The sequence below is a fragment of the Halichoerus grypus genome, chromosome 9 (assembly GCF_964656455.1).
Source record: "Halichoerus grypus chromosome 9, mHalGry1.hap1.1, whole genome shotgun sequence".
NCBI lineage: Eukaryota > Metazoa > Chordata > Mammalia > Carnivora > Phocidae > Halichoerus > Halichoerus grypus.
Window position 1 is genome coordinate 3,925,732 of NC_135720.1, and position 25,829 is coordinate 3,951,560.

At 48.3% G+C, this 25,829-nt stretch overlaps 1 protein-coding gene and 1 pseudogene across 3 annotated transcripts in view; one reads left to right on the forward strand and one right to left on the reverse strand.

Moving 5' to 3' along the window:
* Positions 1-25,829, reverse strand: part of LOC118555036 (26S proteasome regulatory subunit 6A pseudogene) — a 747,413-nt pseudogene that overhangs the window by 383,234 nt on the left and 338,350 nt on the right. The gene's annotated exons all lie outside the window — the stretch shown is intronic.
* C9H6orf118 (chromosome 9 C6orf118 homolog) overlaps positions 12,826-25,829 on the forward strand; it is a 36,359-nt gene continuing 23,355 nt past the window's right edge. Inside the window, exons 1-4 of one of the 2 annotated variants that reach the window (XM_036099243.2) lie at positions 12,826-12,920; positions 19,395-20,068; positions 20,915-21,037; positions 21,834-21,893. In XM_036099243.2, coding sequence (XP_035955136.1) covers positions 12,896-12,920; positions 19,395-20,068; positions 20,915-21,037; positions 21,834-21,893 — 882 coding nt within the window. In that variant the 5' untranslated portion in view covers positions 12,826-12,895. Of the gene's footprint in view, positions 12,921-13,363; positions 14,385-19,394; positions 20,069-20,914; positions 21,038-21,833; positions 21,894-25,829 lie in introns of those variants that run through there. The other variant, XM_078054489.1, reaches the window with a different exon arrangement.

Consider the following 25,829-nt stretch of genomic DNA (forward strand, 5'->3'; position numbering starts at 1 on the left):
TCTCCTGCGGCGCCAACCCTCACTAATGGAAAGCCCTCAGAGTGCATAGCACTGTATGCGTTGTAGACAGGAGTTTTGTTAAAGTATTCATTTCCTGTGAAACCGAATAAAATGTTGACTGTGCTAAAACGAATTTCATGAATTAATATATCCATAAACTTATTTGGCAACTCATGTTGCAGATTGGTACTCTGTAGAGACGATCTTAATTTGAATCCTTAATTATGTACATGTCTGATTTTTCCATCAACCCTCTGTAACTCGAGAGCTTTGAGGAGAGGAACATTTCCCCATCGTATCTACGTCCTGAAGCAAAAGGAACCCTGAAAAGCAATACGTATCAAGCCAACATGCGTTCAGTATGCCCACTGGGCACTTGATGTGTGGAAGGTGGAAGGAGGGAATTAGGAGCAGAAGGCAGGACACGACATTTCCGTGGGTTTGGAATCGACTGCTTCGTCTCCTGGAAGCCTTCACAGCTTCGCCGTTCCTTCCTGTGCACCAGCTCTGCGATTCCTGTCTGCACCGTCATAGTTCCAGAGAGATGGAGCCACACATCTATACACCTGAAAATCTCACACTTCTAACAAGACGATTCTTAAATATGTTCCCAGTAGTGCAGACTTGATGCCGTTCTCATAAGAATACCAAAGCCTGGGGGTCCTTGGGGGGGGCTCAGTGGGTTAAGCGTCTGCCTTCGGCTCAGGTCATGGTCCCAGGGTCCTGGGATCGAGCCCCGCATCGGGCTCCTTGCTTGGCGGGGACCCTGCTTCTCCCTCTGCCTCTGCCCCTGCTTGTGTTCTCTCTCTCTCTCTCACGTTCTCTCTCTGTCTCAAATAAATAAAATCTTTTTTTTTAAAGAAAATAATATTTACCTGCTTACCCTTGCATTAACTAAAAAAAGCATGCATCAAAACACCCCATTTCCTAAGCCTTCTGAGTTACTGAGTTTTGTCCACGTGAAATCATGACTGTTGGGCATTGGTTCCGCCTTCTACCAGCAACGCACGATCTTGTACTTGCCATGTCTGATAGACGGTCATCTGACTTCATGCTCCAGGGGTGGGGGACAGACCACTGTAATGCAAACCGGACCACTGTTTGACAGCTCTGGTTGCCAGAAGGTTCTATCTGAAGTTGTCCTGAAATCTATAGCTTTATAATTTCTATTCCAAGATACTGGCTTACAGCACATGGATAAGTCCGCTCCCTTTTTTTATCTGACAAACTTTCAATTATTTGAAGAAAGCTATCTTGCCTCCTTATGCCCAACCGATTCTTTTTTTAAGTTTCTAAAAATGTAAATTGGCTTTGGAGCCTAGTTATTTTTGACAATTCTCCCCCTAGAAATCTGCCAATGACCTTCTGCTGGGCCCTTACTTAGTACAGAATGAATTGTTAAAGTCCATCAGTTGGCACTCTGGGCACATCTCCTACAGCCCCGTCCCCCCCTCCTGTGGCTCAGTCACATGAATGCACATCTGTCCTTTGAGCATCCCATGTCCCTAACCTCGTACTCTGTTCTCTGCTTCATTGGCTCATCCTTGGAAACTCAAATGTTACCTCCTATGTTTGAGAATCTGTTCCTCTCGGTCAGTAATCTGCTCCCTCCTGAACGCGTTCCCTCTGATCCCCTGCCGCGGGAACCGGGCTGCAATGCCCAGTCGCCCAAACTGAGTTGAACCTTTATGTTTGCCAAGCCCTCCTACCAATTCAGTGCTCACAACGACTCTCTGAATGACGCATGTTATCACCCCCACTTTAAGATGAGGACTGTGATAAACAGGTGAAGTAGCTAGAACCTAAGAAAGCAGGCCGGCCAGCATTCAGAGACTCCCGCATAAGCACCATGCTGTCCTGAAATGTGCCTTCTTCAGGATCTGTTCCCAAAGGGTGCATCTTGACCAACACAGGTACGCAGTTTCAAAATGAGATTCAGAAACTCATAGCAGATGAAATCTTGAGGAAAAAAAGCTTTCAAGGCTATTTATAAGCTGACAGTCTACTGAAACAAGATGTTTTCAGGTTTTCTGTGCCCAGCACTAAGGGTCGCCTGGACTGGGGGAGTGTAGAAGGAATGTAGAAAAGAAAGCAGCTGAGGTGTGACTGTGCAGCCACCAGGAGGGCCAGGGTGCTGTCCACAAGGGGGAGAACCATGGTGGGCGGGAGGTGGGCAGGGGAGGAAGCCCCCTGATCAGTTTTGGGAATCTGATCAGGAGGATCCTCATGCCTGCTTTTTCCTAGAGCTTGGAGAGAGTGGGAAGTCTCAAATCGCATCTGGTGTGACAAGGGGACAAAAATGAACAAGGGCTGCCTGAGGTGACCAGGTGGGCTAAGCCCACACCTCCCCCCTCTGCTGATGGTTGGCAACACGTACTATGTGGCTGGGGGGGCACATGGGGTCACACTGCCTCCGGGAAACCAACTCACCAAAGTGCAGGCTGGCTCCGGAACATCACTGAGGTCAGGTGGCCAAGGTCAAGAACCAGTGAGGACATTGCAACAGTCGCCCGTCTGGGCAGGGCAGTGCCATGAGGGTCCGCCTCACTCCCTGCTCCTCAGCTCACGTTAGCTGACCGAACCTTTCTGTGGCCACACCTAGTCCTCAGGAGGGCAACAGCACAGGAGAAAGGTTTTCAGCCAGATTGATTTAAAACCTGAGGGAGGGGCCCCTGTGTGGCTCAGTTGGTTAAGCATCTGCCTTCGGCTTAGGTCATGATCCTGGGGTCCTGGGATCCAGCACCCCCCCCAGTCAGGCTCCCTGCTCATGGGGAGCCTGCTTCTCCCTCTCTGTCTGCCCCTACCCCTGCTCCTGTGTGCTCTCTCTCAAATAAATTAATAAAATCTTTTTTAAAAAGCCCTCAACAATAAAAAGACAAATAACCCAATTAAAAAATAGACAAAGGATTGAATAGACATTTCTCCAAAGTGTGTGTGTGTGTGTGTATATATATATATATATATATATATATATATATATATATAATGGCCAATAAGCACAGGAAAAGGCATTCAACATCATTAGTTATTAAGGAAATGCAAACCAAAACCATAATGCCATACCACATTCACACCCACAGGAATGACTAAAACAAAAAAGACAGACCATAACAAGTGTTGGTGAAGATGTGGAGAAACCCGCAACCATCACGTGTTTCTTGTGGGATTGTGAGACCGTGCAGCCACTTGGGAAAAGTGTGGAAGTTCCTCAAAGTGTTAAACATAAAGTTTGCATGTAACCCAGCATTCTCCCCTAGTTATATATCCAAGAGAAACGAAAACCTAGGTTTACAAAAAAGTTGTGCACAAATGTTCATAGCAGCATTACTCATAATATCCAGAAAGCAGACGCAATCCAAGTATCCATCACATGATGAAGGGATACCCCAGAGTGTTCTGTCCAATATCACTCAGTCACAAAAAGGAATGAAGCACCAACACATCACAAGAGATGATATATTGTATGATTCCCTTAAATGAAATGTTTGGAGCCGGCAAAATCATAGACAGAAAAATAGGTTAGTGGTTGCCAGGGGCTGGGGGGAGATGGAGAGTCACTGCTCAGGTGTGGGGCTTTGTTGCAGAAGGACAAATTGTCCCCCAGGCAGAGAGTGGTGGTGGATGCACAACTGTGAGCGTACCACAAACCATTCAATTGTGATTGTGCCACAAACCACTGAATATACACTTCAAAAGGGTGTTTCATGGATGTTAACTGGTTATATCTCAATAAAAGCACAATGAGTGTCATTGATTACATTGGATAGATATAATTCTTTATGTCCATAATGAGACTCAAATTAAAAGGACTGAATTCATTAGGTGGTTTTGGAGGTGAGTCCCACACCAACTCCTTTCTTGGAAGGTGATGAAAGGGGAAGTCCCAAGTTGATGAAGGAAAGCTCTTTTTTTACAGAATGATATCTCATCGCTGTGAAAGGCATGAGGTGGACTCATGCAGGGAGTGCCCCTAGAGGAGAAGTTTCCTGGGGAATCAAGTGTCACCTCACAGCAGAGTCCCCAATCACAAAAGAAAAGACCTACTCTCATGGCAACAAGACATGTGGTAACCCCTTCTCCCACAATGAAGGGATCCAATTTCACATTCCTGATAAGGGAAGGTACAGATCACCGTCCATGAACTGTTCTTACTGTCCACACTAAACATAAGCAAGCCTTACACCCAACCTCCACTTTATAGACCACCCAGTCCAGTGGGCAAGTTCAACCACAGCGCAAAAGGAAATAGCCAGACAAACGCCTCAGGTGGGTGGTTGACAAGACAAATGGTCTGGTCTCCAAATGTTAGTGTCCTTAAAAAAATGAAAAAGTGGGACTGTTTTAGATGAAGGGAGCACAACAACTCTGTGAGGCTACTAAGAACCACTGAGCTGTACAATTAGATGGGTGAGTTGTATGGTATGTAAATTATATATCATTAAAGCTGTTTAAATAAAGACATAACAGCTAAATGCATGGATTTTTGTTTTAAAATAGAGCTATAGTCAATATTTTGAGGATGATTTGGGAAATTTGAATACAATAGGTAAGGACTTGATTTTAGGTGTAATAATGGCCTGTGGTTCTGGAGAAGGACTTTATTTCAGATGTGTGCTCAAGTAGTTAGGGATAAAGACTCATGATGTCTGCTACTGACTTAAAAGTTTCCGCAAAAGGATGGACAGAGCGATAAAGCAAATAAGTCCGAATGTGAAGTTTTGGATCTGGGCGGTTGGGTATGGGGTTGTCCATTCTACTGTTCTTGTTGGAAAGAGTACACGACACAGGTACTGTGTGTGAGGTTTACTCTATAATACAGGAATGTAACAATGGCAAACGTTCACAGCTCAGATCTGACTCCTAAGCCCCTTCCCGCTGGCTGGGGTGGGCTGGGGGGACTTCCTCTCATGGGTCAGCAGGGACTCCTCAAGTTGGTGTGAGAGTCCCCGGGTTTGCGAGCAGGGCAGACCTCTCTGCTCGGCTCCGCGCTGGTTCCGCACGATGTGCCGCGCGTCCCGGGCAGCCCGGGAGCGGGACCAGTGCGGGGCACTCTCAGGGGCCCCCCTGGATATTCGGGGTCCGCTCGGATCTCCTGCTCGGCTCCGGGTGCGTCCAGAGCTGGGGGGTCAGGGAGAGCCCCGGTTGCGCATCGGGTCTCAAGCTTCGGGCTTCCCCTCCTTGGGTTCTGCTTCTCCCCTGCCGAGGCTCTCTTCGCCCCCGCACACCTCCTCGCAAGCCATTGTTCTCCGGAACAAACGCCAATTCCAGAAAGCAGAGTCATTGCCAAGTCTGCCGCTGCCTGCGTCACGCCCCTCCCCAGAAGTGGGAGTGGACACGGGACGTCCCCCCAGGACGGAGCAAACAGCACCTCGCTCTGCCTCACCCAGGAATCCTCCCCGAAGCAGCTGTGCTGGTGTCATTTAAAAGACAAAGAGCTTTAGAAAGGGCATCAGACGAATCAGCTTTGCTTAAAGCAACAGGCCTCATCAGAGTTGCACCTTGGAAAACAGGACAAGAAAGTCCTGCCATCATGTAAGTTTGGGGCCGCTAGAAAGAATTACTAAGATTCTCACCATCCTCCCGGTGTTGAGTGTGAACCTTCTCGGTGTGTTCTAAGGACTCGTGCGGCCAGTGAGGGAGGACAGCGTGCGTCTCTGTGGGCGGGGCGGCGGGGGGGGCAGAGGGGGCCAGCGGGGTGCGGCGGGGGTGCGGCGGGCGGAGGGGGCCAGCGGGGTGCGGCGGGGGTGCGGCGGGCGGAGGGGGCCAGCGGGGTGCGGCGGGGGGGGGGGCAGAGGGGGCCAGCGGGGTGCGGCGGGGGTGCGGCGGGCGGAGGGGGCCCGGCGGGCGGAAGGGGCCCAGCGGGGTGCGGCGGGCAGAGGGGGCCAGCGGGGTGCGGCGGGGGTGCGGCGGGCGGAGGGGGCCAGCGGGGTGCGGCGGGGGTGCGGCGGGCAGAGGGGCCCGGCGGGGTGCGGCGGGGGTGCGGCGGGAGGAGGGGGCCCAGCGGAGGGGGGGCAGGTATGGGCCACGGTGGGGGGAGGTAGAGGGGGGCAGAGCGGGCCCAGTGCGGGGGGTGGGGGCAGAGGGCCCAGCGCCCGGTCGGCTCTCACCCCCGCTCCGCTGCAGGGAGGCCTCAGCCGCACGCGCCGCACCGCGGGCCTGGCTTCCCTCCGCCTCGCTTACACGCTTTTCTTCTTACAGTGACTTAAACCCTGGCTTGATGTCTTATTGCAGTAACAGTGTTCCCCCCACCTCAGGAGAATAATCCTTTCGCTGCCACGTTGCCAGGAAAGTACCCCTTGGAAACACAACACGAAGAACTACCTCCCCTTCTCTTCACACTCACACCTCCGCGGCGGCCACATGTGCCTTCGAAGGAAAGCATCTGCTCTCGGAAACGTGGAGAAAACGGCCTTACTTGTTCGGCTTGCAGAGTGGGGCGATCACATCTACACCTCTAGCGAGCTGGGGTCACCACGCCTGCCTATTGTTGCATTCAGGGACGAATAGGCCATCATCATCATCATCATTATTATTAATGTGAGCAACTCGGTTTCCAATTAAAATACAAGCAATGCAAAGTAAGGTTAAGAAACAGGAAGTGATCAGCAACGCCAAGCAGGTTTTAAAAGAGTGATGGAAAATCACACGTCCTCTGGCGCGCCCCTCCCCCTTCATTTGCTGTGGGGGGCTGGGCTGGTTCAGGGTTCATGCTGTGATCCGCTGTGATCTTAGTGACCTTGGCCGGCCTTTGCGCTTGCTCAGTGACTTACCCTGGGGAAATTAAAAGGCCATAATACCAGGGTCTCCAGTTTCTGAAAAAAGACCCTGGAAAGGGTTTTGTGCCTTAAAGGCGCTGCTTCCACGTAATCCCACTTGGGAGCCCGCAGCTCACTTTTATTTGTACTTTTCCCAAGAACTGCCATCAGAATGGCTGGGAAATGTCTGGCAAACTAGATGGAGTACAAGTCTGGTTTTAGTTCTGTTTTCTGCAGGGACAGGGAATTTCCGCCCCACCTCCCTGTGGCAGGTTGCCTGGGCCTTTTAGAGGTTACCAGTCTAGAATCCAGTGCCCCCCCCTTTTGTGGTTTTGTGGATCGTCAGCCCTCCCTACTCCCCTGGCCGGGTTCCTTCAACAAGCTCAGATCTCTCCAATCATAAAAACTCAAAACTCAACAAAGCCCAAGTCTGCGACAATCCCTGGTCCCCTGCTGGAGAGAGGCCTGACCTCTCCTGACCTGTCAGAGACAAGTTTGGGGGCAGTGGGTCCCTAGTCAGCTCCAGCGCCAGCTCAGGGCCTCCCCTGAAGCCAGCAGTCTCCTCCCTGGCTCTGAGCACAGCACATCAGACTGCAGCCTAGGTGTCTCGCCCCTGGTGCTGCTCAGCTGACTTTAAGATCTCAGGATCAAGAGATCGGTCTGCATTGTCCAGGCGGGCCCAGCGCAGTCCCCAGGTTCCTGGTACGTGGGAGAGGGAGGCTCAAGAGCATCTGTGGCGTGGAAAGACTGGACCAGCCGTGGCTCATCACTTGCTTTGAAGGTGGAGGAAAGGGCCAGGAGCCCTGGTAGGTAGGCACCTCTGGACCTGGGAAAAGCAAGGGAGCAGATTGTCCCCAGAGCCTCCAGAAGGAACGCAGTCCTTCGGACACCTGGATTTTGTCCAGTGAGATCTGTCTGGAACTTCTGAACTGTGGAACTCTAGGATAATACATCTGTCTTGTTTCAAGCTACCAAATCTCTGGTTGTTACAGTGGCAACAGGAAACACGGAGAAGCCTCTCTGATCAGCCACCTAAAATAGTAAACCTGCCACTGCTTTGAAAAATTATTACATCTTATTTATTTCCTACACAGTTTAATTGTGGATTTTCCCTCTCTCACCAACTAGTTCGCCACTTTGTATTTGCAAAAATCAGGGGTGTGGTAACATACTGATGCATGCCCCACATTCGGTGGTGAGGAAGTGGGGACAGGCACCCTTGATGGGCGAGAAAGGACCACAGGCCGGGCTTCCCTGTGGCTCACAATCTCCAGGCAGGATTCTTGAGGCTAGCAGATGGTCACACTCCTACCGCTCCCTTAAAGGACTTCCTTTAATGTTTTACCACTAGAGCTTTGCTCCTCATAGTGTTGCTTCCCTCTGATCACTGTAAACACCACCCCACCCCCAAGATACCTGTTCGTGATTATCTTTCAAACCTATGGCCCATACATCTGAGGCTCTCAAGACTAATGTTTTACTAGACAGAAGTAAATGACCTTATCTGCACAGCAGTCAGCCCCTCAAGGTCCTGGAAGCCTTGCTTCTAAATTCCTTCGAGGCTTATGCTCTCCCTAACCCCCACTAAATTATAAATATAAATATATACATATATAAATATATAAAAAGTTTATCTATTAAAATTTTTTTAAAGATTTTTAAAATTTATTTTCTTTGAGAGAGAGAGAGAGTGAGAGAGAGAGCACACAAGCAGGGGCAGAGAGAGAGGGAGAAGCAGGTCCCCACTGAGCAGGGAGCCCAAACTGGGGCTCCATCCCAAGACCCCAGGATCATGACCTGAGCTGAAGGCAGACGCTTAACCGACTGAGCCACTCAAGTGTGCCCTCCTTTTTAGATTTTTTAATAATATATTTAAATTTATATATTTACTTATATATTTATATAAGTATAAATTCTATAGTTTATAATTATAAACTCAAGTGTACAATCAGTCACTCCTCCCAGTCCCAGTGCACCTCTACCTGCCTGTGGGTCCCGTCCCTGTGCTTTAATAAAAACACGTTTTTTGCACCAAAAACATCTCAAGAAATCTTTCTGGACCGTCTACTGCCAGCCCCACATCACCTTCACTGTGGCGGGTACTGGGTGAATCAGCACAGCCTCTGGTCACAAACCCTTTGAGCCCACCTGGCTTCTCAGGTTTACCCGAATATTCTCACACCGAAGAAGGCACCTGAAGGTGAGCACAGGAGTTTAATACAAAAGAGTGGAAACAGAATAAATGTCGGTTGCCTGTTGATTATACATAAAAATGAAATACAATACAGCTATTTAAAAAGTCAGGATTGGGGTGCTGGGTGGCTCAGTGGTTAAGCATCTGCCTTTGGCTCAGGTCTTGTTCCTGGGAGTCCCAGGATGGAGTCCAGCGTTGGGCTCCCTACTCAGTGGGGAGTCTGCTTCTCCCTCTGTCCTTCATCCCGCTCATGCACACTCTCTCTCAAATAAATAAATAAAAATCTAAAAAAAAAAAAAAAAAAAAAAAAAAGCCAGGCTCTTTAGGTACTGGTGTGGAATGATTTCCAAGACTTTATTTATTTATTTATTTATTTATTTATTAGAGAAAGAATCCAGGTGCAGGAACTGGTGAGTGGTGGGCCATCCTCTGCAGAAGTGAAAGCATGGGGTGGGGGGCCCCGTCTGTGGGTGGCCTGCTAAGTAAGAGACCAGATGTGATTTGTTTTGGGGGAGAGAAACTAAAGGCTGGGGTCGGGGGGAGTTTTCATTACTCATCCGTCACTTAATGGCTTAAATTCTGGTTTTCCAGACATCATTACATCAAAGATATTTTCATTGTTTTTAATGAAACATCCTGACCCAAGATAGCAATTTTCACAGTTGAGAAAACATTTCAGTGGAACATTGAGATGTTTTAGACAAGTGGTAAACGGCAGTTTGGAAGTAAAGAAATGCGGTTTTATGTACCACTGTGAGGAGATGAAGGTTTATTTTACTTTCTGGAGGAGGAAGAGGAGGCTCGTGGAGGACACGGGTGGGAAGAGACGTGGGGGCCCTTCTGGGGAAGTTGTGTTCTTTCTACACCATTTTCTTCATCCCATTTTCAACCTTCTTGGGTCTCGTAATTATTTTGTCCTCAAATGCCACTTAAAAATAAAGTTATAATGCAGAAAAGTCCCTTGAGGGCAACATGGAGGCTACACGCCACAAGGTGGGAGAGGAGCGGAGACAGCGCCCCTTGCGGCAGACTCAGGCGTGGCGGGGACCCCTCCTCCAGCCTCCGGGGCGCCCGCAGAGCTGCGCTAAGTTGCCCGCTGCGCAGACCCGCCCCTTGCCCTCCCTGTGCGGGTCTCCGACTAGGATCTGTGGTGGCAGGTAAATGTGAGGGCGCCTTTGCCTTAGAGAGATGCAGAGTCAAAGCAAAGGTTTTGTTTTTATATGTTTTTAAGATTGGAAAAACAAGAGCTCGTTTGTTTTCAGGGAAATGTGCCATCAGATGGAGAGGGAAAGAAGAGGGGAGGAGGGAGCCTGGGGCAGACGCTTCCCGGCGGGTACGGCCTTGGAAAGCAGGAGGGCAAGGGGTCTCCCAGCACTCGAGGCCTTCCGTGGACGGAGACTTTGCTTCCACGGCGCCAGGACGCGGGAGGAGAATTTGGGGTGTCACTGCGTGTAGCGCTGGGAATGCAATTCTTGGCTCTCAGCGCCGCCGGCATTCTCCGTCTACGGTGTGAAGCAGAGTTATCTTTCTAAAAGGGAAACTTGTGGTCTCTCTCTGTGTGTTCAGAATTCTTGGCGAACCCCTTGCAGTCTGCAGGACCGACCTGACACTCCCTCCTGACTCGGGCACACTCGCAGCTTCCGGACTCCCCGTCACATCCCGCGTCTCCCTGTCGGGCTGGTGTAGAATTTCAGTCCACAGTCTACCTGGACTTCCTTAAACGCGTCACTCTGTGTCACTCCAGAGCTTAGAAAGCACAAAGGTGCTTAAAAAGTTGTCTTCACTTTGTCTATTTTTACACAATAAATTCTAACAGCTGGAAAGGCGGTAACTAAATGTTTATTTTTGACCAGTTATATTTCCAATGCGTTGGTTGTTAGGAGCGCACGGGAGGCTCTCCCCTCCTGCTGCTGGCCCGTCGTGGGACCGTGAACGTGGGGTCTTCCCGGAGCACCCCCCCTCCCCCGCCCCTAGCCATCCCCTCTGCGCCAGTTTGCACCTGTCTCCACCGGCCCTCTCCCCCGCGTATTGCGCTAAAGTGGTTTGTCTCCTCTCCCCTGAGCATCTTTAGAACAGGGAATAAATCGTGCGCTTCTGCATTCTTAGCAAAGTTGCAAGAGCAGACAATACTTCTTGTTTTCTCTTTGAATCCTAGCAGGATGAAAGGATGTGTGTGGACGAGTGAATTCGCTGGGATGAGCTCCTTAGGCAGCTTTCAGTAACTCCGACGAGTGTTTTAAGGTGTATTCCAGCGCCACCTAGAGCTGAAAAACAAAATAGCATAATACGAATTCAAATATCTGCTCGCGCAATTTGCATGGTGATCAGTTCTTGGGGATTCCTACATAGAAATCTGGCCTCAAGGTAGATCTCCTGGTTTTGGCAGATCAGTTCATTTCACTGATAATAATATCTTTCTGCCTCAGACACTTTGTTGACATATTTAGCAGTCGGAGAGCTGTAGTGGGTTTTAATGTTTGGTGGTGATTTGACCATTGACTTCCTGAACTTTAGTCTGTGAGAGACGGTTGAATTTAACTGTATATGGGTCCTATCATAGGGATGACTTGGGAGAAATACACTATTTTCTTTCTGATCTGTAATTCCATGCAGAATGAGCCAAATCCATTCTCGTGCCAATGAGCAGTGTGAGTACCACACAAGCTGAACTCTTGGAGGTGCCCCACTGGTCCTGGGGCACACACTTCCATGGCCGTCTCTCCCAGGGCCAGGAGCTCTGTCCTCTGAGCCCATCTGTGGAAGGAGAGAGGAGAAAACCTCTGTCACCTGTCTGCCTGCCACCCAATCACTAAACAATGTGGAGCAGAAAGGCTCATTGTTTCATCTCTAATAGTTGGTAATACAAAAACCTGGATTGCCACAATCTGACCCTAATTTGTAATTAACAGAATGTGGGGAACACTTTTCCCGTCCTGGGCCAATGCTTAGATATCCTTATGCAATGTGGGCATTTTCATGTCAGCATTTCTAGTTATGGTCAGATGCCTAAAGACTGAATGTTGGAGAGAGAAAACTGGGAAACACTTCTGTTATTTTTTTTCCAGGTCAAATCCAAATGCTCCTATTTATGGAGCCACCTGAGCAATGGTAGAGTCAGGGCAACGTCATGATTTCCAAAACGTTCGCCTACAAAGTGTCTGACCAGCATCAGTGGAGGTGAAAGATTGTGTGCCCAAATTTCTCACACACACCGTCTAGCCTTATCATCACTTCCTCCCTGAGCTGGGCAGCAGTGAGGGGCTGCCCAAAGTCACGTCTGAGAGTCGCAGCCACCATGCCAGGACACTCGAATCCTCCCTGGCTGGAAGAAATTTAAATAGAGCTACAGTTTTCAAAGATAGGAAACGTAGAGATTTTTTAGCTTTTCTTCCCTTCCCTTCGCTTTTCTTCTTTCCTTAGCAGAGCCTGAGGAAAGAGCACAGACTGCAAAGAGATGTGTGTTTACATTCTTCTACTCTGCTAACTCACTGATCGTGGCCAAGTTATTTTACCTCGCGTGATCTCATCTCCCTACTAGGAAAATGACTAAATGATAATTTAGTGACTGACACCTACGATGTGCTAGAACGCCAGGTACAGTTGCATGAGGTGTGCATCGTGCAACCCGAATGTCTCTATAAAGATGCCCAGCCAAGGACCAGTTGCCTTTTCTGTTCCCCAGGCTTTGGTAAAGTATTAGAGTACAAGGGTATTTTGATGTTTCTCAAATGACAGAAAGTGTTTTAATTTAAAAAGTAAAGTAAGCCCGGAAACCTGGTACTCCCTGTTCAGAAGGCGTGCGGGGGGCGGGGCGGAGGGCGGGGCTGGGGGGGTTGCCCGGCAGCGGAGGAACCCCGCCCCCGCCCCCCCAGCGCGGGGGGCCTTCGAATGTTTGTCGGTCTCCGCGGTAACTGCGGCCTCGGTCCGGAGCTGCGGTGCCGGAGCCATGGCCGGGGCTTCGGGGCCCGAGTGTAAGTGTGCGCTGAGCGCGCTGGCTGCGTCTGAGCTCCGTCGGACGTGCTCGCCCGGAACCCCACGGCTCCGGACCGGGGGGAATGAAAACCTTTCTGGGGGCTGCACCTCAGCCCCGGGTCACCAGGGTGTAGGACCGCGTCTGGGGACGCCGGGCCTCCTCGGGAAGCCTACCGGTCACACTCAAAGGAACCAGGTCGTGTGCGCGCGCGTGCGTGTGTGCGTGCGTGTGTGCGTGTGTGTGTGCGTGCGTGAGTGCGTGTGTGTGCGCGCGCGTGTGTGAGTGCGTGTGTGCGTGCGTGTGTGTGCGCGCGTGTGTGCGCGTGCGTGTGTGTGAGTGCGTGTGTGTGCGTGTGTGTGCGTGCGTGTGTTTGCGCGCGTGTGTGTGCGTGCGCTTGCGCATGCGTGCGTGTGCCCCGGGAGGAGGAGGGATGAGGGGGCGACTTCCCGACGCGGCTCGGAGGGTGCTTCCTAAAGAGCCTCCCGCCGGCGGGCGCGCCCCCTGGCCGCCGCCCCCCTGCAGTCCTCCCGGAGCCGCCGCCACCCACAGGGCAGCCGTCGCGTTTCTTTAGCTTCCGGTCCCCGAAGGCGAGGGTTACTGTTGTGATTTTAGGACCCGGAGGCAGGGGGCGTCAGCCGGCCCTTCTGACCCCGCAGCCATCGCGTGCCCCCACACCGCGGCCTGCGGGGGAGCTCTGAGTTGCGGGAAGGCTTACCGGGGGCAGCAGTACGGTGTGCATGTGACGTGTTGTGACCCAAGTCCCGGGCCGTGCCAGTGCGTGGCGCCCTGCTGCGCGCGCTGCTCGGTGGGCGGCGGGCAGCCCGAGCGGCCGCCGAGCGCTGACTCCGACCACCTGCCGCTCAGTGCCCCCCGGGAGTGAGGGTGCCGAGGGCGCTCCTCCGCCGTGAGTTCCCGGCCGTGCGGTCTCTGTGCCTCCTGCGATCGCTCCGCTCGCCGGCTGTGCGCACCAAAGCCCCTTCCCTAAAGCCTGTCCCTGCTCCCGGCCGGCCCGGGGCGCGTGGGCTGAGTTCCCGCCGTGCGGTCTGAGCGCCCCCGGAGCTCCCCTCGGTCGGCTGGCCGCCCCCGCACAGAGGCCTTCCTCGGGCGGCGCGGGACGCCTCAGCTGCGCAGGGCCCTCGTCTCTGTGCCCAGCGGTGTCTGGTAGCGGGACGGGGGCTGCTGGGTGCGCACAGACGCGGCCCTGTGTGCCCCCAACACCCGGGCCCGTTCTTGCCTCGCAACATCGGGGGTCGTGGTGCTCAACTTTCAAGAACTGCCCCGTGAGATTTAAATTGCGAGGTGACTGCGTGCCCTCGGCGAAACCTGCGACATGGTGGCTGGAAACAGAGAAGGCTCTCGTCTTATTTTGGTGATTCTTAATAAGTGCATATTCTAGAAAAAGTAGGAGGAAAAAGTAGTCGCCAAATAAATCCCTTACAAGTAAATCGGGTGCAGCGCAAAGGTAAGCACCCAGCAGCCGTGGGGCCCAGGCACCCGCCCCCCGGCTCTGCAGCGGGCCGCGGGAGTACTTTGACAGTCCTCCAGCCTTCGGAGGGTATGTTTTCTTTAATATGGACGGAAAGAAACTGGAGGCTCTCCTCTGTAATGTTGGGCCGTATGACTGCATTCTTCCATTTGGGATCCCTGGGCACGGGGCAGTGGTGTGCTGTGGGTGACCCCCCCCCCCCCCAGGGCTGGCTCTCCCTGAATTGTCAAGACTACTTCGTGATTTTCCTGCCTCTTCTGCTGGCCACTAGCCCTCCCCTCACTGTCATCACCCTCCGGCCGTTCCAGTCCTGGGAACCACGCGCCGTATTTGGTTTCTTCTGCTGCTATAACAGATGACCACAGATTTAGTGACTTAAAGCAAACCAAACTTGTCATCGTTCTGGAGGGCAGGAGTCTGGGTTTGCTCTGCTGGGCCCTGCTAGGGTCTCCCTGGGCTGAAATCAGGGTGCCGGCTGGCTACCTTCCTTTCTCAAGGCTCTGGGACACAATTTCCTCCAGGATCACTCAGGCGGTTGCCAGGATCCACTTCCTTACGGTTGTAGGACTGAGCTCCTGTTCTTGCTGGCTGGCAGCTCCTGGACGCCTCTCTTTAGTGCCTGTGCGTGGGCCCTCCATCCCAGAGCCCCCACGGCCATGGAACCCTCCTCTCCCTCCAGATCTCTCCGACTCCCCTTCTGCCACTTCTCCCTTCTGAGCCCAGCCAGAGAAGGTTCTCTGCTGTGAGGGACCCATGGGATCAGATTGGGCCCACCCGGATAATTCTGGATAATCTCTTTATTCTAAGGTCATAACTTTAATGAAATCTGCAAAGTCCCTTTGCCAAGAGCATTAATCTGCTTTCCACGTCCAACCAGTTTAAGATAATTAACGTCCGGTGTGGTTTTCCCTTCCTCGCTCCAGCACCGTAGATGTGTGCTGCTCCCACAGCTCCTACCTTCTCCCTATCACGCAGCTCATTCCCTACTGGACTTTCAGATTGCTGCTGGGGAATCCGAGGGAGACAGCAGTGTGGTACAGAGTAAAATTTGACCTTATTATTTAAAATTCTAAAAATATGACTTCTTTTCCACATTTATTCATGAAACAAAACAGATACTCTTGGTCTTTTTCTGAAGATGCCGATGTTAATAAAACAGTTTCTTCCCTTGAGGAAAAGTAGAAATCACAGGAGAAGAGCATTACAGTTGGTGGCCAGTACAAAACCATCCGCAGAATTCAGGGAAGAGAGCTTAAAATCTTGAGAAGAGTTGTAAACATCCTACAAGTGATTAACACGGGGGAGGACCAAACAGCCACAGGGAGAGGATCTGCACAGAGGGGCCCCACATGGATTCTTTTAGGAGTTCAAGCACCCAGCCTGGCCTGCCCTGTTCCCCAAGGCTCTGGGGCTCTCCTCTGGCCATACCTGCCCCACAGGGCAAGGAGTCTGTGGGGCTGGGGATTGGCCTGCTCTTTTCCCTGAATTTTTGCCTCTAACACATACCACAAGGATGTTTGCTGACTTAAGTCTGGAGGTGAGGGAAACAGCACAAGAAGATGTCTATGGGATTCCAAGGTTCCCTGAGATCACATAACACAGGAAAGTGACTTGTAATAATTTTGACATTAAAGACCTACTGCTTCTGTCTTGGAAAAGGTGAACCACCAAAAACAGCATCCTGTATTTAAAAATGTCAAATGCTGATGTTTGAAATATTTATTAATTTAAACCTAGTCCAAAAAACCTATTACTATGTCTTATCAATATCTATTCAACATTGGTTTGGTTTTACTTAAAACAAATTTGTTTCCCAATTATTTGGTAAAGAACAACATTTTCCATTGAATTATTTCAACCTTTTCTGTTCTTTTTCTGTCAGTTTGAGATGGCAGAATATGCAAGTAAACAATGTTTCCAGGTAGAAAAGAAATTAAAATATTTATTGCCAGTATGGGATCCCTGGTACCTATTGTAAGAACTTGGCAGAGAGAAATGGAATCCAGATTCTCTAAATCTAGTGAAGCAAGTCTTGTTGCAATCTAAAGAAAAATATTCTAAGTAGGAAAATGATTTTGCTAATTTTCTGGTGGTTTCAAATCCTTTCCGGAAATAAAATAAACACAACTGAGCTGCCTCCTTCTCCCACTTTCCAAAGAGAATTGGAATAATGCATGTGATGGTGGATTTTAGGTGTCGCCTTAGCTAGGCCACAGTGCCCAGATATTTGGTCACATTTCATTCTGGATATTTCTGTTGAGGATGTTTGTTGGATGAAATTAACATTTATATCAGTAGACTTTGAGTAAAGCAGATTGCTCTCTGAAATGTGGGTGGGCCTCATCTAATCTGTTGAAGACCTTATAGAATAAAGACTGACCTCCCCAGAGCAAGAGGGAATTCTCTAGCAGAAAGCCTTGGGCATGAAGTGGGTATCCAGCATGCTGACCATCGTGCAGATTTTGGACTTGCCAGAGGGCATAACCATGTGAGCCAATTCCTTATAACAAATCTCTTTACATATTCTCTCTCTCTCTGTCATATTGGTTCTGTCCTCTGGAGAAGCCCAACAAATACAATGTGTGTTTAGTATCTTCTTTAAGTGTTTATGCCTTTGATGAATTATGATTAACTGTCTTGAAAGATGGTTCTATTAATATTTTAACATTTTATAAGTGGTTTCTTTGAAGTAATAAGCTGATCAATAAGGAGAAATTCTCAAGAATCCCACTGCTGGAAGTATTTGCTCTAATATCTGACCACACAGATGGGAAAGGTTGATTTGTCTCTTCATGAGACAAGGCAAAGGGAGACTGTGCTCTGGGTTTGGCAACATCCCTGAGATGGGGAGAACTCTGGGACAGCTCAAGTTTCCCTGACCTCTGGTGTGTACTTGGCATAGTCCTCAAGACTTTGAACATGAGGAGAGAGTGCTCTGTGATTGTGCTATGTCCCATAGCACTAGTGACCTCAAGACAGGTAGTGTGTTGGGTGGGCCTGACCTAATCACATGAAGCTGGTCCTAGAGGAGGGTCAGAGGTTAGGGGCATGAGAAGTATGTGAAGGGGACTCAGGGATGAGGGGTGCATGTGTTCAGGGATGAGGGTAGTCACTGGGAGCTTAGAGTGACCCCCACCAACAGCCAACCAGGAAGTGGGGACCTCAGTCCTACAACCACAAGGAGTTGGATTCTGTCAACAACAGGAATAAGCCTGGAAGCAGGTTTTCTCCCAAAGCCTCCCAGACCTCAACCAGGCCCACATTTTGTTATCTGTGTTGTAATATCCTGAGCAGAGAACCTAACTCCTTCATGCTGGAGTTCGGTCCCATAGAACCGTGATCTAATACATGGGTTTGAAGCTACTTAGTTTATGATAATTTGTTACACAGTGATAGAAGTGATTCTACTTCTTCATATTCTCTGGGCCTTTCTTTTCTTAGGTGAAAACAGAGGAAATCATGTGTCCTGATTTATTGTCATTACATGCATTGGTCAGGGAAAAGGGTTTGGATGTGGCATACGTCCCAGAAAGTCCTCCCCTGCATTACTCAGGTGCTAGTGGAATGAGAGAGATGATCCAGCAGTTTGGGTAAAAATGTTGTATTCAGGAATCAGTTCTGCCACTTGTTAGGTGTCTGGACCTGAGTGGGTCCCAGAACTCCTTCTCAGCTTCCCTTTTACAAAATAGGGACAAAACCAGTTATAGATGGAATCCTTGTGAGGACCAGCGGGTGTGACAGGGTTATGGGCCTGGGTAATGCCCAGTCTGTGGGAGTTCAGAATGGGCCCTTGAGGGCTCCGATGGGCCTGCTTTACCACTCTGCTGCCAGTGTCCATCCCAGCTCGGGTGACATGGTGGGACAGATCTGCTTATTCTTTCCTCCAGGGTTCTCTGGGAAGGTGAAGCTGTGGGCTAGCTGCTCCGTGGCCCTCACAGCGCATGGCCAAAAAGAAATCTCATGTTGAAGTCTGGGCCAACTCATGTTCTACCAGAAAAATTTCATAAGGTGTTTCTTGTCCTAGAGTCCTTTCTTAAAATAGATACCATTTATGGAGTATCTGTTCCAGGCTATGGGCTTCTCTGCCAAATGCAGTTCCATTTAGCTGTCAATCAATCCTTTTGAGTAGGATGATTATCCTGATCTTGCAGAGGAAGAAACTGTGATTCAGAGAGATTATGTAAGCTCTATGAGATCACATGGTTAGGAAACTGACTCAAAAAGCCATGTTTTCCAGTTTTATGTCCTGGACCATGTGCCCAAGTGGAGCCCTACCACTGGGACATGTGAGAAGCAGGGACCTTTGTGGAAGGAGCTGGGGTCCCCATCAACTTACCCACAGGTTTTACTCTGTGGCTCCTTATCTTCCTACAAGTGGGGGTGGGAGCAGAAGGGGTGACTGGCTCAGCAGTCACTGAGGGGTTTGATCAGAGACTCTGAGACCTTTCAATATTAAGAGAGAAAGAAAAACATTTTGTAGGGGTGAATGTCTTTAAGTGCCATCATTATGAATCGTAATTACATTGTTAAAACTTTCCTTTCAGAACTTTTGCTAATATGGTAAGAAACCATCAAAAGTCCCTCCCCTCTTCTTCCTGGCTTTGAAGGGCCCTGGAGGGACTCCTTCCCTCCCTCCCTCACTCCCTCCCTCCCTTCCTTCCTTCCTTCCTGGTTTTATTTTTAAGTAATCTTCACACCCAACATGGGGTTCAAACCTACAACCCCAAGATCAAGAGTTGCATGCTCTATGGACTGAGCAGGCCAGGTGTCCCTGCAGGGTCCTGGGCTTTCTGATCAGAACTGCACATCATGTGTATCTAGCAGTCCTCTGTTTGCAGCCAGGCCTGGCCTGTGTGCTGTTTCCTGTCTGTGTCTGTCGGCTCCTCCTCTGGGAATGAGATATGCCAGCTCAGCAAATGCACACGGCTGTCTTACTGTCTTATTATGGAACTAATATTTAATAATCTTATTATCTTTTCTGACCAGTTTACATGAGGTGGAAGCACTGTGAGGTGCAAGGTGATAGGACTTTATGCAATCTAACGAAACTACTGAACAAACTTCAGAAAGATCACAGAGATGACATCTATCTCTACACCTCTGGGCACTTGAATTCCAATAAGCTCTACAGGCCACCGGAGACAATCCTATATCACTGGCCCAATGCCAATAGACCAAAAGGGGAAAAAATCTTCAAAATAGAAAAGCCATCTGATAAGAAGATTGCAAAGATGAAAGATGCTTTGGCTTATTTTGCCATCAATACAGCTCTGAGTCCAAAAGATGCCCAGACCACACCACTATTCAGGTATTTGAACCCTCTGGAGCATATTTCCCACACTTCAGAAGAGGACTTCTTTCCAAGGAAGGCTCCAGGAAGAGAGGCTTCTCCAGAACTGCGGAGGAGAGAAGAGCTGAGACTGCCAGAGATGAAGGTTCTCAAGTACAGAACAGTGGAGTCCAGCCGTCAATGTGTGATGTCTCCCCGACCCAAGGATGAGTACCGGTACATCAGCTCCTACTTAGCTGGCATAACAAAGGCAGACAAGTATAAGAAATTTCTGCGTTTCCAAAAAGAAGTTCTTGCAAAGCAAGATCTCATGAAGCACGATTTCACTGGGAGCAAGGCAGCAATATGCCATGAAAAGAAGTTGGAACAGGTAAGGAGGGTGATTTTGTAGTGCTGTGGGGAAACTGCTGTAGTCCTAGGTGTCTAAATGTTGTGGGTGGGGATCCACATTCAGGCACCTCCTTTACATTTCCAGCTAGAAAATAGTGCACCTACCAGTTCTGACATGATGTAGATGATAACAGGGAGAAGTAAAGGCAGGCTAAGTCTGGAAACAGGTCAGTTGGAGGTGACTTCATAGGCAGAGTATCAGATGCTGCCTGGCAGCTGTGGTACATACAATGTTCATGGATAGCAGACATATCTGACGAAAGGTTTGCCTAACTCACTGTGGAAGCATGTGAGGGGAGAGTGAGGCAGGAGTAGACGGTTAGGTAATGTAGGTACAGTCTGCTTGGAGTCACCCATGTCTGTGGAAGGTGGTTAGCATGATGGGAGGAGCTTTGGTGAACTCCCAGGGGCTGTGAGTCGTGCACAGTGACCGCAGATGTGATGCAAGGGTGAGAATGCCAGAATGGAAGAAATAGCAGCATACCCGAGAAATAACCAAACCTGATGAGGGTTTTGGCTGAGAGGGCTAATGGAAAGAGGAAGACCCTGGGGACATTGTGGACAAGTACAGGGTGTAATGGAGTGAATAAAGAAAACATAGACCAACGCCTTTGAAAACAGTGCAATCAGACCTTCTCAGCACTGCTCAGAGGGAATGAGATGCACCTTGGTTTGCTGCCTGGCTCTGTCCAGACCCAGTTCTGGAGTGGTGGGAGATGGACCCTCTGATAGAAAGCCCCGTGGGAATTCTTATTACTCTACCGAGAAGCTATTTGGAAAGGAAAATGAAGACATCTTAAAATGGCTGGTTCTCTTTATCCACCAGGAGCTCCAGAAAGTGTGCGTGTGTGACCCTCAGCAGTTCAATAGACTGCACGTCTTCAGAGAAGTCTTTGAAGATATTTGCAATAGTTCTTTGATATTTGGTGATATCTTGAAAGAAGTTAAGGTAATAAAAAATGTTTATTTCCCACATAACCACTGAGAGCCACACATGATGTTCTGCACACAGGATCGCATTTCTCACAGAAATTCTGCCAAGTATCATGGCCTCCATTCTATAGATGACGAAAATCACTTGCAGACTCAAAGTAACGTGCATATAGCCACATAAATCACAAGTGGGCCCATGTGAATAAACAACCAGCTAGCTCACTCCTTAAGCCCATTTTGCCCCCACTAAAGCTTCCCAATTATTTATAGGCTTTTCTAAATTGTACATATGTAACATATAAACTTTTATAATTATGCATAATTATTTCATATACATTCCTATGGAATTATAAGTTTGCTGTGATTTCATGATGAAAGTGACCTTCATATCAAAGCTGAGTTGAAATGAGGTTGCTTCCATATCTTTCTATTGCCTAAGGCCTAAATAAGAGCAGCCATACAGTGGCCTGTTCTCCAGAGAACATCCCCAAACCTAGGGAGTAATCCCTGGCAGGTGAGCAGGACCCACAGAGCATCTGTATGGCAGGAGATCGTGTGTTGTATGTGTGTCAAGGTATTTTAGGATGCTATTCTGAGGTGATCAACAGTTAACCCTCAAATGTGCTTCAAAGTTGGTGGGATTTTATACACTTTATTGTATGTATTATTGGTTTTATACTGAAGGAACATTTTATAATTTTTGAAATGATCTAAACCGACATCCTTAACTTCCATATTATTTATCCCTGCAAAGAAACTTACCTTGTGGTGATATAATACATTTTCAGTGGATTTTTTTTTTTTTTGTACAGGATGAATATGAACTCTACATGGCAATACTTCTGCAGTCCCACTCCCCATCACAGTGTAAGGTAACAGCTGATCCTCCAGGTGTCTAAATAAAGCCTATTTCTTCATTGCTTCATATTTCATAAGTAGGAGAAAGCATTCTGAATCCAAGAAGCCCCATTTGTGCCTCTACAGCTGAAGGACACTGTGGGTAAAGAATTTACCTCCTGCCCACAGTGAGAGTGAGCGGTGGGGTGAGGGGGGGCATACACATTTCCTGTGTTTTGCCAATGTCTCTGGCCACCCACTGTCAGTGATCTCTCTGGCTCATTCCTCTGTAACCCAGTCCTCACCTGACTGTTTTCCTCAGCATTGATCCTCTCTTTTCTCCCTCTCACCCTGGTTATGAGATACATTTGCATACCCTTACACTGATGACCCCTAGCTCTGTATATGTCACCCAGATATTTCCTGGGAGTTCCAGATTATACCTGTTTCCAGCTTCTTGCTGGACGTTGACACTTAGGTGTCCAAAGCAGGCAGATTACAGACCTAAAAATAGGGAGATTATCCAGAATTACCTGGGTGGGCCCAAACTGATCCCATGGGTCCCTCACAGCAGAGAACCTTCTCTGGCTGGGCTCAGAAGGGAGACGTGGCAGAAGGGGAGTCAGAGAGATTTGGAGGGAGAGGAGGATTCCATGGCCATTGAGGGCTCTGGGGTGGAGGGTCCATGCACAGACACTAGAGAGAGGCGTCCAGGAGCTGCCAGCCAGCAAGAACAGGAGCTCAGTCCTACAACCGCAAGGAAGTGGGTCCTGGCAACCGCCTGAGTGATCCTGGAGGAAATTGTGTCCCAGAGCTTTGAGAAAGGAAGGTAGCCAGCCGGCACCCTGATTTCAGCCCAGGGAGACCCTAGCAGGGCCCAGCAGAGCAAACCAGACTCCTGCCCTCCAGAATGGCGATGACAAGTTTGTGTTGAGCCACAAAGTTTGTGATGACTGTGTAAAACTTAGAAAATACCCTGTAAATATCTCAAAATAGAGTTTCCAACACTGTTTTTAAGCTGTCCTTTATCAAACTTTAGCTATTGTAGGGTGTGCGTGTGATGCTCATCTCTCTGGTGCCTCCCGGTGGCCTGGATTCCACATCTTCCCTGCATTTTCCCCATGAGTCAGCTGTGCTCGGCTGAATAGTGTCCTCCAAAACATTATGTCCACTTGGAAGCTGTGAGTGTGACCTTACTGGGAAATAGGGTCTGTGCAAATACAATCAAGTGAGGATGAGGTCATTGGGCTGACTGGTGTAGTTCTGGTAGTTCTATTTTTTAACTTTTTGAGGAATATCCGTACTGTTTTCCAGAGTGGCTACACCAGTTGGCATTCCCACCAACAGTTTAACAGTGTTCCCCTTTCTCCACAACGCCACCAATATCTTGTTTCTTGTGTTGTTGATTTTAGCCGTTCTGATAGGTGTGAGGTGATATCTCATTGTAGTTTTGATTTTGCATTTCCCTGATGGTGAGTAGTGTTGAGCATCTTTTCATGTCTGTTGGCCATCTGGATGTCTTCTTTGGAGAAATGTCATTCATTTCTTCTGCCCATTCTTATAAAAGATTTATTTATTTATTAATTTGAGAGAGAGAGAGAGAATGCACGAGCAGGAGAGGTAGAGAGAGAGAGAGAGAGAGAATCTGAAGGAGTCTCCACGCTGAGCGTCGAGCTGGATGTGGGCCTCCATCCCATGACCCTGAGATCACGACCTGAGCTGAAACCAAGAGTCAGATGCCTAAGTGACTGCCCCACCCAGGCACTCCCCTTCTGCCCATTTTTAATTGGATTATTTGGCTTTTTTGAGTATTGAGTTGTAAGTTCTTTATATATTTTGGATACTAACCGCTTGTTGGATATGTCATTTGCAAATATCTTCTCCCATTCCGTAGGTTGTCTTTATTTTTGTTGATTATTTCCTTCACTGTACAGAAGCTTTATTTTGATATAGTGCCAATATTTTATTTTTGCTTTTATTTCCCTTGCCTCAGGAAACATCTAGAAAAACGTTGCTAGGGCCGATGTCAGAGACCTTACTACCTGTGCTCTCTTCTAGGACTTTTATGACTTCAGGTCTCACATTTAGGTCTTTAATCCATTTTGAATTTATTTTTGTATATGGTGTAAGAAAGTGGTCCAGTTTCCTTTTTTCCAACGTAGCTGTCCAGTTTTCCCAACACCATTTGTTGAAGAGACTATCCTTTTCCCATTGGCTATTCTTTCCTGCTTTGTCAAAGATTAATTGACCATATAATTGTGGGTTTGTTTCTGGGCTCTCTATTTTGTTCCATTGATCTATGTGTCTGTTTTTGTGCCAGTACCAGACTGTTTAGATTACTACAGCTCTGTAATATAACTTGAAGTCTGGAATTGTGATACTTCCAGCTTTGCTTTTCTTTTTCAAGATTGACTTGGCAATTTGGATTTTTTGTAGTTCCATATAAATTTTAGGATTTTAAAAATTCTAGTTCTGTGGAAAATGCTATTGGTATTTTGGTAGGGATTGCATTAAATCTGTAGATTGCTTTGGGTAGTATAGACATTTTAACAATATTTTTTCTTCTAATCCATGAGCATGGAATGTCTTTCCATTTCTTTGTGTCCTCTTCAATTTCTTTCATCAATATTTTAGTTTTCAGAGTACAGGTCTTTTACCTCTTTGGTTAGGTTTATTCTAGGTGTCTTATTATTTTTGGTGCAATTGTAAATGGGATTATCTTCTTAATTTCTTTTTCTGCTGCTTCATTATTAGTATATAGAAATGCAACAGATTTCTGCACATTGATTTTGTATGTTGCAACTTTATTGAATTCCTTTATTTGTTCTAGTAGTTTTTTGGTGATCTTTAGGGTTTTCTATATAGAGTATCATGGCATCTACAAATAGTGAGAGTTTTACATCTGCAGTTTGGATGCCTTTTATTTTTTGTTGTCTCATTGCTGTGGCTAGGAATTCTAGTACTGTTTTGAGTAAAAGTGGTGAGAGTGGACATCCTTGTCTTGTTCCTGACATTAGAGGGGAAGCTCTCAGTTTTTCCCCATTGAGTATGATGTTCAGTATATATTTTTTTATATGTGGCCTTTATTATGTTGAGGTATGTTCCCTATAAACCTACCTGAGGGCTTTTATCATGAATGAATGTTATACTTTGTCAAATGCTTTTTCTGCATCTATTGAAATAATCTTATGGTTTTTATCCTTTCTTTTATTGATGTGATGTATCACATTGATTGATTTGCAAATATTGAACCACTCTTGCATGCTGGGAATAAATCCCTCTTGATTGTGGTGAATGATTTTTTAAATGTATTGTTGGATTTGGTTTGTTAGCATTTTGTTGAGGATTTCTTTTTTAAAGGTTTTATTTATTTATTTGACAGAGAGAGACATAGCGAGAGAGGGAACACAAGCGGGGGAGTGGGAGAGGGAGAAGCAGGCTTCCCATGGAGCAGGGAGCCCGATGCAGGGATCGATCCCAGGACCCTGGGATCATGACCTGAGCCGAAGGCAGACGCTTAATGACTGAGCCACCCAGGCGCCCCGAGGATTTTTTTTTTTTAAAAGATTTTATTTATTTATTTGTCAAAGAGAAGGGGAGAGAATGAGTGGTGGTGGGGGAGGAGCAGAGCAAGAAGCAGGCTCCCCGCTGAGCAAGGAGTCCCATGTGGGACTTGATCTCAGGATCCTGGGATCATGACCTGAGCTGAAGGCAGATACTTAACCAACTGAGTCACCCAGGCGTCCCTGCTGAGTATTTTTTTTTTTTTTTAAGATTTTATTTATTTGAGAGAGAGAGAGAGCACAAGCAAGCACGGGCAAGGTGAGGGGCAGAGGGAGAAGCAGACTCCCTGCTGAGCAGGGAGCCTGATGCAGGGCTTGATCCTGGGACTCTGGGATCATGACCCAAGCTGAAGCAGACGCTTAACCAACTGAGCCACCCAGGCATCATGTTGAGTATTTTTTTTTTAA